The 15,005-nt window shown below is 37.9% G+C and overlaps 1 protein-coding gene across 2 annotated transcripts in view; it reads left to right on the top strand.

Annotated features, from left to right (window-relative positions):
• The first annotated feature begins 683 nt into the window (after positions 1-683).
• The window catches only part of gfra2b (GDNF family receptor alpha 2b), a 94,092-nt gene continuing 79,770 nt past the window's right edge, over positions 684-15,005 (top strand). Inside the window, exons 1-2 of one of the 2 annotated variants that reach the window (XM_053644830.1) lie at positions 684-1,408; positions 4,886-5,170. In XM_053644830.1, coding sequence (XP_053500805.1) covers positions 1,369-1,408; positions 4,886-5,170 — 325 coding nt within the window. In that variant the 5' untranslated portion in view covers positions 684-1,368. Of the gene's footprint in view, positions 1,409-4,671; positions 5,171-15,005 lie in introns of those variants that run through there. The other variant, XM_053644829.1, reaches the window with a different exon arrangement.

Raw genomic sequence — 15,005 nt, forward strand, 5'->3', positions numbered from 1 at the left:
TCTGCTCTCGCATCAACACAACACAACACGCATGCATCGTGGTCCTCTCATGATCTATGCTGAAGTATATTCAGTCAATAAAGACTTTTTTTTTGGCACACACAAAGTATTCGCAGCGCTTCATAAAATTGGGATAAAACCACTGGAGACACATGGATTAGTTTCATGTTGTTTTTCTGAACGTTTTGAAGCTCGTACTTTTTGGCTGAACAGAGTTTTGTTTCGATAGAGGGGCAGAAATCTCTCAGGTTTCATTAAAATTGTTCCGAAAATGAACCAAAGTATTAAGGGTGTGGAACGACATGACGGTGAGTAATTGTCGACACAACCTTCATTTTTAGGTGAACTATCCACTTAATGCTACGCGGCTTGATCGCACTCACTCTCCACAATTCAAATCTAGCCATTAGAAACATGTTTAAGTTTAGTATAATCAGTGAAATCACATTTTGATGAGAAACTTCTTTGTAAGTGTGTTAAACGTTCTACTAAATTTGGTCATTTTTTTTCCACTGTACATGCATGTTAGGCTGCGATGGACTGGCGTCACATCGAGGGTGTATTCCCACCTCATGCCCAATGTTCCCAGGACTCCAGACTCCACCCACCACCTATCACCTAACACCACCCTGACCAGGATAAAGCGCTTACTCAAGACGAGTGAAAGAACCGTTTGACTTGAACATGCTTTTGAGGCGTTTGTGGAACATTTGGCTTTCCATAGCGCAACAAACACAAAGACTCCGGCACGCGCCACTTCGGTTCAGGCGCAAAAAGAGCAAAAACGAGAGAGAGAGAGTGAGAGAGAGAGTGAGAGAGAGAGAGAGAGAAGACAGAACAGAAATTACACTCGATACTATCCTGCCTGGAAGAACAGTCTTATATTTCATTAGCCTATATATTGCATGAATTCTTCAAACTTATTTACGCAATAATTATTATGATGATGATGATGATGATGATGATTGTGGCTGGTCAGTGAGTCCAGATGCGCAGTGATGAGGAATTAGTCTGAATTAGTCTCAGAAGTTGTGACGTGACGTTCTGGGAATAAACATGGCACAAGGAAAAGTTTAAACGGGAAAAAATCTGAGGTTTTGTGTCCGTATGGACGGGAAAGCACCATCGGATCTTTACCCAAGGATGCCGTGCTGGACTCCGTGATCCCCTCAGAAATAAAGATCCATAACTATCTTTCTTTCTTTCTTTCTTTCTTTCTTTCTTTCAATCAGTGTCATTTTTCACTGGATGCCAAGTGGAGCTACAGGAATCTGGATGTGAAATAGTTCAATAAAAGGGCGATTAGAGATGGAAATGTCTCATTTCTTTTAAACAACCGGAATCACCGCACCTTCATTCGGATTTATCATGATTTTATTAAATATTCTGGCACTCCTGATTGTAGCGGGTAAGTCCAAGAAAATGACACGGGATCTGTTTGGACAGGAAGTTACACTCAACAAATAACGCGAAAAAAAAAGAAAAAAAATCACTTTTTACTTTGATGTTAGTGATACATGATACAGATGTGCGTTGTGACTTTATACATATTTAGACTATATAGTATTATATAGTATACTAATATTTAGACTATATAGTATTATATAGTATACTAATATTTAGACTATATAGTATTATATTGTATACTAATATTTAGATATATAGTCAAATATTCAGATTAGACGATACACTTAGGCTAGATGAATGCTATTAAACCTAGTCTTATGATTTAAAATTATTATTTAATTTCAAATGGCTATATACTATTTTTGGGATGTCAGATTAGAGCTTGGTTTACTTTGTGGTTTACATTCCTCTAGATAGCCTGTTTATTAGTTAGGCTATCTGGTTATCTAATTTCAGTGTTTTTGTTTGTTCTTTTAACTCAAACTGTGTTTCAAAAACATCAATGGAATATCTTGACAGAAGGATGAAACTTGACATGATGTAGCTACCTCAAACGTTTTTTTGTAACTTATTAGCAGGCTGCAGTAGCTACATTTGCTGTTATACAGAAATATAGCAGGTCTTTGGGAGATTATATTTGTGATTATGCTAATTAGTCTGGAAGACGTCATGTCAACGTTATTCGGAAGGGGAAAACATATGGTTACAAAGCACAAAGTAAACAATTTAATTAGAATTAGTAGGCTATGGTTAAAGTTGGAACATTGAAATGACGCCATATATGTATTTTATTTAGAGAAGTTAAGGAAGCAGTGGTGTTAAGTAACACTCAGCAACAACCACTAATCAATCACCACAATCCATATTAGCCATTAGCTATGTTGATTTTTTTCTTTTCTTTCTTTCTTTTCCCAATTTTAGCTAGCTACACACACACACACACACACACACACACACACACACACATATATATATATATATGTGTGTGTGTGTGTGTGTCTGTGTGTGTGTGTGTCCAAGCTAAAACGGCTTACTGAGTAACTTCGAAAATGTGCCTATTTGACAACTCCAAAGAGTAGCTCATTTGCAAATGCTAGCTAAGATTAGCTTTTATGCTAATTGATAGCGAGCCCAAAGGACACTCTTGGTCATCAGCATATCACAAACCTTGCTGAAGGGGAAAAAATGATAGAGCTTTAAATAAAATAGTCATATTTAGTAATTTAAATGTTTAAAATACTTCATATTGATTTAAATTTAGAGAAATTCCAGTGTCAGCTAACAATATTTTACATTTTGCAAATTAAAAAACAAATAATAGTCACATAAACAGCTACTTATGTCCCAACAATGCGTTGAAAATGTCATACCATGCATTTCTGTTTGCTTTTAAAGAAGGTTCTTAACATTTTTTAAAAATACTTTTTATAGCTTTATACAAATTCATATATATATATATATATATATATATATATATATATATATATATATATATATATATATATATATATATATATATATATATATACACACTCAGTTGCCGACTGTAGTCAGTCATGTGCTATTTGGCTAAACAATGCCCCCCAAAAAGTCTTCCAAAATGATTGAACTAGCATGTTTTGTTGTTGTTGAGATTTAATTACACACGCCATGCCAACTTTTGTGTCTTATCTAGCATTTAGCTAAGTAATGCTCTAAACAGAAAACCCTGTAAAAATTGTAATGCTCAACATAAAATCGGTGACCAAAGCCATTCAGAAAACAAAGGCAATGTACAGTAGCTAGCATGCCGTCGATAGCTAATATAGCTAAACTATCATGCCTTGGCAGCAAAACACAAAACCTTTCAGGGGAAAATAACTTAAATAACTAAGTAATCTAAGATTTATGAAATGTTTCTATGGATTTAAATTTTATTCAAATTTAGTAAGCGGCAGTATCAGATCTGTAATAGGAGTTGTTATGCTAATGTTAATTTAAACTTAGTAAATAATCAATTGTCACTTATTAGCTACTATCTTGCTTAATTCTCTGTTGTAAATACCACGTTTCATGACATCTTAATTAAGCATTCATTTGCTGACTTATATTTGTAAATATTTTTATTTAAAACTACTCAGAAAAGAAAAGAAGTTAGCAAACAGCAGTGTCTGGTTAGCAGACTGATAGGAACTGTTTGGCTAGTGTTAATATACAGTCTGCAAATTGTCAGTGGTTCATGTTAGCTGATTTTTAGCTGGCTTTATTCTCAATAATATTTTTACTAGCCCCTTTTTATTATTTCATTTTTTAAATTAGCTTCGTAGTTGTTGGGCCATTGAGCAAGACCTGTCACCTGCTCAGTTGTAAGTCATGTTAGATAAAAGCGTCAGCCACATGAGTAAAATATAGAATGTCGAAACAGTGGTAGCTGAATGGTTAACTGATCAGAAAGTCAGGTGTTCAAATACCAGCACTGCCAAGCTGGCACTTGAGCAAGACACTTAACCATAAACTGTTCAGTTGTATCTTGTCTCAGTTGTAAGTTGCTTTGGATAAATGTGTCAACCAAATGAAGTGAATATAAATGGAATCTGGGTAATTCTGCCATTACTCAGTTCTTTCCCATACATGGCAAATCCCCAGTGTTCAGTTAGCCCTTCAATATTAGCATTGAAACAGTGTTGAGTAGACATCTACAGGGTTGAACTGACAATGCTGAATAAACACCCACAGTGAACCCTGTTATTTCAGCACAGGGATTTAGCTGGGTCGAGAAATGTCCACAGTGCTGAAAAGATGAGGAAATTACAGTCACAATCCCAGGACACACTTCAAATCTACTTCTGCACAAATTGCAGTCATTAACAAAATGTGAAACTAGCTATATTTCATTTTTCAATTAGTTTATATAGCGCTTTTAACAACAGTCATTGTCACAAAGCAGCTTCACAGTAATCCGTCTCCAGACTGCTAATGAGTGAGGCGAGGAAACACCCTGAGAGCGGCAAAAGTTTAGAGGAATTGAGACTTAGAAAGGGGAAGGCATGCAAAAGTACATCATCAGCGATGTAATGAATTAATTTGTTTGAACACATCTAACAGAAACATTCAATTTCAGTCAATATCCAAATAGTTTTTTTCCAGTAATTCGAGAAAAAAATATGTAAAAGAAAATATAAAAATTTCTATTGCTAAGTAACATACTGTTTTGATACAGTGTAGTGTATGTAGAGAAAGAGGCAGAGCCAAGGGTGACCGGTATACATGAGCTAAAAGGGCAAGTCTCCCTGACCATATTAAGAGGAAAAAATGGGGATCCATTTCATAGTGGGCTGTCATTTCCATTTTGCGTTTGATTCAAGATGTTCCTGCCTTACAATCCTCCGTCAAGTACACATAGTATATTGTTAGGATGTAATGCATAATGACTGGTTTCAGCCAATAAAAACAGAGTGGAAGTGGAGAATGATTGGATGTCTTGCCTATCTCTTCCCAGATGAGGTGGTTGCTTTGGAGAATGGTGAATGGACAGCCCCCATGGACTGTTTACGGGCGAGCGAGATGTGTAACCAAAACGCTCAGTGCAGCTCACGTTTCCGTATCATGCGCCAGTGTCTGGTGGGCCGAGACCGCAGTGCCATGCTAGAGAATAAGGAGTGCCAGGCGGCACTGGAGGTCCTGCAGGACAGCCCACTGCACCACTGCCACTGCAAGAGGGGCATGAAGAAGGAGCTGCAGTGCCTGCAGAGCTACTGGACCATCCACATGAGCCTCAACGAAGGTAAACATCAACGTTTTGGTCATGTGCTGATAATATCCACACAATATACCGTGATATTCCTGATCTTCTTATTGTGGACACTTCAACGTAATCTGTGTTTGATTCAGAAAGCCACTAGTTTTCAGCAAAGTTTGTGCTGCTGTTTACTTCCAAGGTCCCTTATTATAAAGTCCTCACAATTGTCACACAATTTTCCCCTTGCATCTGGGTTTCCATGGCAACAAGTACCACATGCTCATGTTTTGCAACATTTCACAGGTACAACAGGGTATAAGCAGACAAACTAATCAAGAACTAATCCAAAACAGGTGCACGCTATCAGGTAATATGGCAATGACAAGACAAAGGGCGGAGACAGGACCAAAACAGAAACAAATGCAGACATAAGCACATGACACATGCTGTCATGGGAACCACGTCATGAAGGAGGAATCCATGACAGCTATAGGTAATCCCATTATTGTTCTCACCAGATCAGAGTTTGACGTTTTGGTGAACGTGGTAGACCAAACAAATGCATCCACTGTGGAAAAAGCATGGTGGCTTAGTGGTAGCACGTTTGCCTCGCACCTCTGTGGTTAGAGGTTTGAATTCTGCCTCTGCCATGCATGCATAGAGTTTGCATGTTCTCCCCTTGTTTTGGCGAGCTTCCTCAGGGTACTCCGGTTTCCTCCCACAGTCCAAATACATGCATTGTACACATTGTAGGATGATTGGCAATTCCAAATTGTCCGTAGTGTATGAATGTGTGTCATTGTGCACCAATGGGTTGGCACCCCGTCTAGAGTGTCCCCTGCCATGTGCCTGAATTCCCTGGGATAGTCTCCCGGCTCTCCCATGACCCTGTGTAGGATAAACTTTTTGGAAAATGGATGGATGGATGGATAGATAACATAATGCGACGCCACAGCTTATGTAGGCAGCTTATGCAGCTAGCGACTTCCAATGTCGCTTACGTACAATAATTAGCAAACAGTAGACTGGTTGTTTTCTAGTATCTCATATTAGTTTTGGATAGTTTAACCGATTAGTTTAACTGATAAACTAGTGAGCACTAGTGAATAAACAAATGTGCAGTGAGTTAAACAACGTATAATAGAATAAATAGTGTCTCAAATGCGATGCCTGCCAAGGTCCTATTTTGGTTAAAATGCTGCCCAGGAAGATAGCTTCTAGAATGGAGCGTGACTTTATAAAGATATTTATAAGTACAGTATCACGAGTTTGGGTGATTCTCATGATATAAAAGCATAATATTGGAACATGTCTCGTCAGGATTCTACATTCAAAGGGACACTGCTTTATCTGTAATGCTATTAACTATTTCTGCTGACGTAGGCTCATGACTCTGAGATTCTGTTTAAAAAGTAACTCACGCTGTGTAATGTGTTCTATATTAGACTTGTGGAAACAAACAGACAGCTGAATGAACTTCCACTAACAGCACTGCAGTGAGTCAGGAGTTTTTTCTAAGTACTTTGGACATTTAGAGAGCTGTTGAGTTATTTAGAGGCTGTAAAATGAGTGCGTAGCCATCCTACTGTCAGTGTTACTGTGAGGTCCAGACTGAAATAGTTTAGTGTTTTAATACTGTAGTTTTTAGATAGATGTTTTTATTTTTGTAGCGTATTACGTACTGTAGCGTTATTGTAGCGTTATTTGTACTACATACAGGGCTATGGCAGCCTAAACATTATTGTAGGAAAGTAAGTTTTAATCTCTGAACTGCCACATATCTGTTGTTGGACTCTCAAGTAATATTTACAGAAGACTGCAGTGCAAAAAAATGCCTTTGTTGAAACAAGCAAGACACACTTAAATCTAGTTAAAGTGTACTAAAATCAAGCAAATAAGGTAAGCGAAACTCACTTGGTAAGAATTCTTGAAAATAGCGTAAATATCTAGTCACTAAAAATACTATTGTATCTTAAAACTTGACAAAAATGTCAAGCAAGTTGTGCTTATTACAAGCAGTGAAAACTCAGTTATTCAAGATAGACTTAAAATGAGGATTTTCATCTCATGATTGAGCTGAATTTAAGAATTTATCTAATCTTAATCTAAGATTAATAATTAGCAAAAAAAAAAAGAAAAGAAAGAAAAGAAAAGAAGCTTGCGATAAGACACAACTTCTTCAAATAAAACATAATAAAATAAGTGACTCTGTTTTAAATTAAGGCACCAGAAGCATTGTTATTTTTTAAATTTTGATTGAAACAGGGAAAAACTCTGCAACATAGTGTCAGGGATTGTAGAAGGTGGCAGATGCAAGTGCAGATTTTTATTGAATAAAATGCAAAACAAACAACCAAAACTGTGAAAACAAGAACCATGACCGTAAAAATGGACACCAGGCAAAAACATGAAGACTATAGTTGTGTCCCAAATGACGTACTATACACTATACACTTATACTATGCACTATACACTCTGCCGTCTAGTGTATAAATTTTAGAATGTAGTATCGTCTCAAATGGCACACTTTTGAAAGTATATGCTGTTTCCCGGTCGAGGGCGAATTACATCAATCGTCTCCGCAGGTGAATTTTGCTCGCACAATTTTGCTTGCACAAATCAACGTAGTAAGTTGTGGTTGTGGCTATGGATGCTGGCAATATAAACATCTTTTTTCTGTCCATCATTCCACACTTGGTTTTTTCGGTTGAATGAGTGCATCATCCGGGATCTTGAAGTGCACTTTGTTTTTTGGGGTTTTTCAGTGTGAGCACACTAATCACACTATCGATACTACAAAACGGCGTAGAACAGTGCAGAAGCGTGCAATTTGGGACGCATTATATGAGAGCAACTGGAGGACACCTGATAACACACGAACATGATGACAACAACAAAAGCCTGATAATTAGGTGCTGAAAAACTAGAACTTCTATAGAGGTGCTTATTAGGGGTAACACAGAACAGGTGTGAGTGATCAGTGGGACATGTGACATGGTCATGTGACATGCCGGGGCTGATGGGTAATGTAGTTCAGTGTGGATTTCAGCATAACCATGACACATAGCTGCTTCATTGAAAAATTTAAGTGTGCAAATGATCTTCGTTTAAAATAAGGAAAACCATCTTATTCCTCTGCTGGTGTATTATACACACCATTGTTGTTACTTGTTACTGGTTAAATCTTGCTCACTGTTAGCTGGAATATCATATTAAGACAAAGTTAGATATATTTTCATAAAATGAGATTACTTTTCTAATGAAAAACATGCTTGACAAGATTATTTATCTTTTTATACAAAAAATAAGACTCATTTCCCAGAAACAAGCCTTTTTTTGCTTTTTTTTTTTTTTTTTACTTTTTTGCAGTGTGATTACTATGATAGAATCATGGAAAGGATCAAAGACATCCAGATGATCCACATGACCTTCACCTTTGAAGCAGAGTTACTTCTACCGGCCTGAAGTTGATTATTTTCCTATAACGGCACACCCCAAATTGTTTTATTCCTCTTATACCATAGCAATTTTCCAGCGCTAACAATTTATTTATTAAAGAATGACATGTCATACTTTTTTTTATCCAAATAATCCATTTAATGTTGTTACATGAAGCAAGTTAAGTCACTTACATTATAGTAGCTATAAATATCAGATTATTTTCTCCCTCTTGAGGTTCATGAGACAAAAACAGCAGTGTGTAATGTCACAGAGAAACTGCAAAGCTCATCCTGCTGAAGACCTTTCCGTGTCGGACCGTTACAAAGCACTGACACTGGAGACTCCTTCCACGAATAAATATTTCCTTACAGAACATGTATAGCATTTGCTACTATAGAAGGGATGATGTATTTGAACGGGCGCATTAATAAAAGCAGAGTTGTCAAAGCTGCTGTTTTAGAAGATTAATCAGCACCTTCTGACCAATCATAATCAAGAGTTCACCAGTGCTGTAACACATTTTAAGACGGTTCAGTTCAAATGTACAGATAGAAGTCACCTTGTCCATTATTCCAATTCCAATGTGACCAGCTACACCAAGCAATGCCAATGATGTGGATTTCTGAATGCTGGCTTGACCGTGGAAGCAGACTAACAAAAACACTAACAAAAAATAACAGATTCAAGTGTGTAAAGACGAGCTGCCAGTACAGTGCAATACAAACAGGTATGCCAGATATTATCTAAAAAGGAAGGTCTTTAGACGTTTATGGAAGGCATGAAGATAATGAGCCGTTGAGATTGGAGACGTCTCTTTAGATGCTTTATCGACTGTTCGGATATTGAGGAGCAAGGACACCGAAGCAGCAAGATCTCAACTTACAAGCATACTCAGATCTCAGTGCCCCGTTGTTGAAAACCAGTGGTGATGCGTGGTTCCATACAAAGGTACATAGATGATGTGATACAGAGAGCTGTGAATATGCCATCTGTATTTAATTCCAGTGGAGTGATTTCAATAGGAACTTCACATGACAGAACTTATGGAGGTTACTGGATATGAAGGAAGACTAGATAGGTATGTACAGTGGAGTTTTCTGTTTTCTGAGGAACGCACAAATTGGCTGAAAAGTTGCAGTGGATAAAATGAAAACAAGACATAAAGTGCATTGTCTGTGTGTGTGTGTGTGTGTGTGTGTGTGTGTAGGAAAGAGACAGAAAGAGGAGAGGCCAAAGGGAGAAGATTGACCCTGCATTCATATGGCAGAGATATTTTACACTGGCCAAAGTGCAAACCCTTTTTTTCCCCAGGAGTGTACAGTATGTGCACTTTTTCCTGTTCAGATTAGGGACGTACCAGAATACAAATGATTTACATTATTTAAAATAAACAAAAAGCATTTTCTAAACAAATCCAAATTCTCATCCGAATACGAGGCGCGTTGTTCCTGCCAGAAGGGAACCCCGCTTGTAATACACTCCGAGCATTTGGAGTGCAGCTGAATTATTTGGTGTACACTCAGTGTGTTTGAATATTCAGTGCATGAAAATTAAGATGTACTTGCTTCCTTTTGCATACCGAGCGGCAGGCCTGCTAAGGTAAAATGCGTGCGCACACACATACACACACACACACACACACAGACGCACACACAAACATGCACAGACATACAGAGCTCCCTTTCATCATAGCATGTGTGTATACAGATAAGGCTGTAGGATTAGGAACAAGCTGAATACTCTAAGTGACCCAATGATTAAGCCTGACGACTCAATAAATGTGTGGATAAAACCATACTGCTTTTGTTCGCTGTTCTCGCAAAGTCATCGAATTTATTTAAACATCATGATTTAGGAGGAAACTGTAATCTGATTGCCACTGTAACCAATTTGCAGAAACTGTGATCTGATTGGTTAATGTGGCAATTTGCAGACAACTGTGATCTGATTGGGTACAGTGACATTTTTGCAGAAACTGTGAAATGATTGGTTACCATGGCAATTTGCAGAAACTGTGATCTGATTGGTTACCATGGCAGTTTGCAGAAACTGTGATCTGATTGGTTACCGTGGTAATTTGCAGAAACTGTGATCTGATTGGTTACCGTGGAAATTTGCAGAAACTGTGATCTGATTGGTGACATTTTGGGCAGAAACTGATCTGACTGGTAACATTTTGGGCAGAAACTGTGATCTGATTGGTGACATTTTGGGCAGAAACTGTGATCTGATTGGTGACATTTTGGGCAGAAACTGTGATCTGATTGGTGACATTTTGTGCAGAAACTGTGATCTGATTGGATACAGTGGCAATTTGCAGAAACTGGTAACTGGTAAGAAAACAGCTAATAACCAAAGTGATAGCCAAAGATTATGGTGGTATCATGGGTTACATTTGTTGTTATATTTGTTGTGAGTCAAATCGAGCTGTCAAAATGATCAGCATGCACATCAGTAATTCTGACACATGCCAAATCCTTACACATGCATGTTAGTATAAAATGGCTGGAGTTGGTTTATGTTTATTTGATGCTATGAAGTGAGTTTCATTAGGAGAAGCCCAGTGGGATGTTTACTTAAAGGTCTTCCATGTACACTCTAATAACCTGCTGCTTATTTCAGCAGCATCTGGCTTTCTCTGTGTCTCTGGGCACACAATGGCTTCTGTGCTAGTGCTTTTTTTTTTCCTTTCCAATCCACCGAACGGTTGGACTCCTATTTTGGGCTGAAGCGGCATCAGCACAGCCTGTCATTAAGATGTTTTCCCAGTGACCCTTTTGTTCTCGATTCTACCATTCTGTCGAGCCGAAAAGCAAGAGGCTTGTGAAAAATACAGGGCACTCTCGAGTGGACCGAACAGCGATGATTACAGCACCACAGAACTCAATCAAATCGACCAAGAGAACACAAAATGCACAATCCGAAACTTTAGGAGGCTCATGCACAGACACGCTCGATGTGGATACACTCAAACATGGTTATCTTGAAGCCATTCTGTCTGACTGAAGGCATGCTGTTTTACTGCTGCTAAAGAAATGCACAAATTGACCAAAAAGGTGCGATGGACACAGAAAGAGGGGCAAAATGAAAGCAGAAATGAAGTGTTTGTCTGAAAACGACAGACTGAGGAGAGGCCAGAAGAAATGATTGACCCTGCATTCACATGGAAGGGATGTTTTTACTTCACGTTGACCAAATCGTGTTACGCTGGCTACCACTAGGTCCTAGTTATTAGCGGTAAAAGCGGAATTTTTGCTCTCTTAGTGTCTATGTAGATTCCTACAAGAGTGTTTCCTTAATATTGGGAAAACCCTTCACATGGAGGAATTTGGACATTTTCTATTGAAAACGACAGACATTTATGAGCTGAACTACACTTTATGGCCAAAGGTTTGTGAACACCTGACCATCAAAGACATATCTGGTTCTTCCCCAAACTGTTGCTACAGAATTGTCTAGAATGTCTTTGCTGTAGCTTTACAATTTCCCGTCACTGGAACTAAGAGGCGCAAACCTGTTCCAGCATGACAATGCCCCTGTGCACAAAGCGAGCTCCATGAAGTCATGGTTTACCAAGGTTGGTTAAGGTGGAAGAACTCGAGTGTCCTGCTCAGAGCCCTGACCTCAACCCCAGTGAATACATTTTGGGATGAACTGCACGCCATTCCTACTCATCCAACATCAGTTCCTGACCTCACTAATGCTCTTGTGGCTGAATGAACACAAATCCCCACAGTCATGCTCCAAAATCTGCTGGAAAGCCTTTTCGAAAGTGTGGAGGGTATTATAACGGCAAAAGGGGGACTAAATCCAGAATCGGATGTTCAACAAGCACATGAGTGTGTAATGGTCAGGTGTCCACAAACATTTGGCAATATAGTGTAACTTTTAAGGCTGCATGCATGTCAAACAGAAGTAAAGTTCTGATAACATTTGAAACTCTGTTTACCCTGAAAAGTGAAAAGGGAGAATTTTGAATGATAAAAGATTTCATTTTGTCTGCCCTGCAGGAGCATCATGAATATTTTAACAGCTAATATCTGATTACAAAGCGAATTGATTAGGTGTATGTTTGTTTTGGTGTGCCATGTAGCTATACAGGAACTTGATCAATGTCTGATATTCACTGTGGGAGGAAATAACACTTAGCTAGCAAGGTTTTCCACAGAGTCTCTTAGACTGGCTCTCGTTCACAGCATGACCTTTGCAGGAAGATAGCTTAAAAAGCAAATAAATATATTTTGGTTATTTTGGTCAAATATATAAATTTACAGTTATGGCATTTGGCAGAAGCCCTTATCGAGAGCGACTTACATTGAATTCATTTATACAAATGAGCTTAGGGTTAAGGGCCTTGCTCAAGGGCCCGGCAGTGGCAGCTTGGCAGTCCCGACCTTCCGATCAGAATCTTAACTACTTGAGTTACTACTTATTTATGGGTTCTTAAATAATGCACACTCAATGTGCATTATTTAAGCAGGGGAAAAATATATATTTAAAAATATTTTAGACATTTTTTGCCAGAATTCCGTCACGGTGATTGTGATCTGCTGGCTTTTCCCAGACTGCCACAGCAAATGCGTTTGAGACGATAAAATGCATAATAATTTTAACCTTCATATTAATAAGATGTCTGGTAGGAGATCATTTCACAGTTCAACAGTTAGGAAAATGAAGCATCTGAAGTCCCATTGTCCATTACTCTTTATTTCTCAATTGCGTTAAGTTACATAACGCGCCTCACCTTTATCGTATCACCTAGCCCCGCCCATTTCATGCCGTCTGCACTGGTTCTGCCCCGCCTCTTTGTTGCTGTAAATTGCTGCAACTCTCCTGGCGACATCACGTTGCTGCAAGTGTGAGCGCTGAGTCTGAGGAGAAAAAGAAAGAAACAGACTGGAATCTGAAAAAAAAAATGGATGAGTGCAAAAAAACGGAGCTTGAATGTGTGAGAGGAAATGGACTGAAAGAGATTAAGGGAGATTAAATGGCATGGGAAGAGACCGAGAGTGAGCCAGAGGGAAAAAATGGTTATATTTGACAGATTGAAAGAAAGGGATTGAGAGAGAGAGAGAAAGAAAGATTAGAGAGGAGGGTGAGCAATAGAATAGGAAATGATAAGAATTTTTAATATAATTTTAATCTGATTATTATTGTTGTTGTTGTTATTATTGTTACATTTATTATCATTGTTGTTATTATTTTTTATTATCCTTTCTTATCTGTATTGATACTTTGGCAATATTGTATATAAGCAATCATGACAATAAAGTACTTTGAAATTGATTGAGAGAGAGAGAGAGAGAGAGAGAGAGAGAGAAATATTAGAGGAGGGTGAGCAATAGATTAGGGAAGAAAGGGAAATGATAAGAGTTTAATATAATTTTTAATTCTATTATTATTGTTGTTGTTGTTGTTGTTATTTTTTATTATCCTTTCTTATCTGTATTGATGCTTTGGCAATATTGTATGTAAACAATCATGACAGTAAAGTACTTCGAAATTGAAATTGAATTGAGAGAGAGAGAGAGAGAGAGAGAGAGAAATATTAGAGGAGGGTGAGCAATAGATAAGGGAAGAAAGGGAAATGATAATGATAGAGAGAGAGAGATGGGGGGATTTTAAAACATGAGTCACAAAAGGGTAAAACGAGTATTTGTCAGATATAAACATGTTCTCAATGGTCTCCATTTAATGAGCAAAAATAAAGAACTGTTTTCATTTTATTTGCTCAGAAATTAAACAGATACCAATATTTTAGTTGCAGAGCTTCGCTGATGTGAAACCTCGGAAAGAGCAGCATACATAAAAAAAAAACTAAAAAAAAACTAGCACATTATAAATATTAATCTCAGTTCTAAATCAGTGACACTGGAATAAGGTTGGCATATAACCATAACACTGAGAACTCTATAGTTTTACTTAGTAAAAAAATTTACTATATACAGTGCATGGGAATGTTTTTAAGTCACCTTAAGCTTGTTCTAAAATAAATGATCTTGCACTCCACAAAAAATAAAAAATATTTCAAAAATAATTTACACTTCAAGAAATCCTGATTGCACTAGTATGCAAATCGCAACTGCCACAACCCTGCATGCCCCGCCCCTTCAGCTGAGAAACTGGAATTTGATTGGATGTTATATTTGATGACGCAATATTACTTTAATGTTACGTGTCTAATGGTGCGTTCAAGTCATGTCGGAAAGATCGTATTTACGAGCCACAATGTCGTGATCACGAGTGGGAAAACTCTGGATTTTCGAGTTGGGGGCGTGTCAGTTAGAAAACACGGTGGAATCAATGGATGCGACGTCTGTAGTTGACGGTAAATTTGTTGAATTGAATGTGTACTCGTCTCAGAAGCTGATTTCAGTTATTATTTATTTATTATTTACAATAAAACGAGCTAACGGCCTGCAGAAAATACGATAGCATT

This window comes from Ictalurus furcatus, chromosome 16 (assembly GCF_023375685.1).
Source record: "Ictalurus furcatus strain D&B chromosome 16, Billie_1.0, whole genome shotgun sequence".
Classification (NCBI taxonomy): domain Eukaryota; kingdom Metazoa; phylum Chordata; class Actinopteri; order Siluriformes; family Ictaluridae; genus Ictalurus; species Ictalurus furcatus.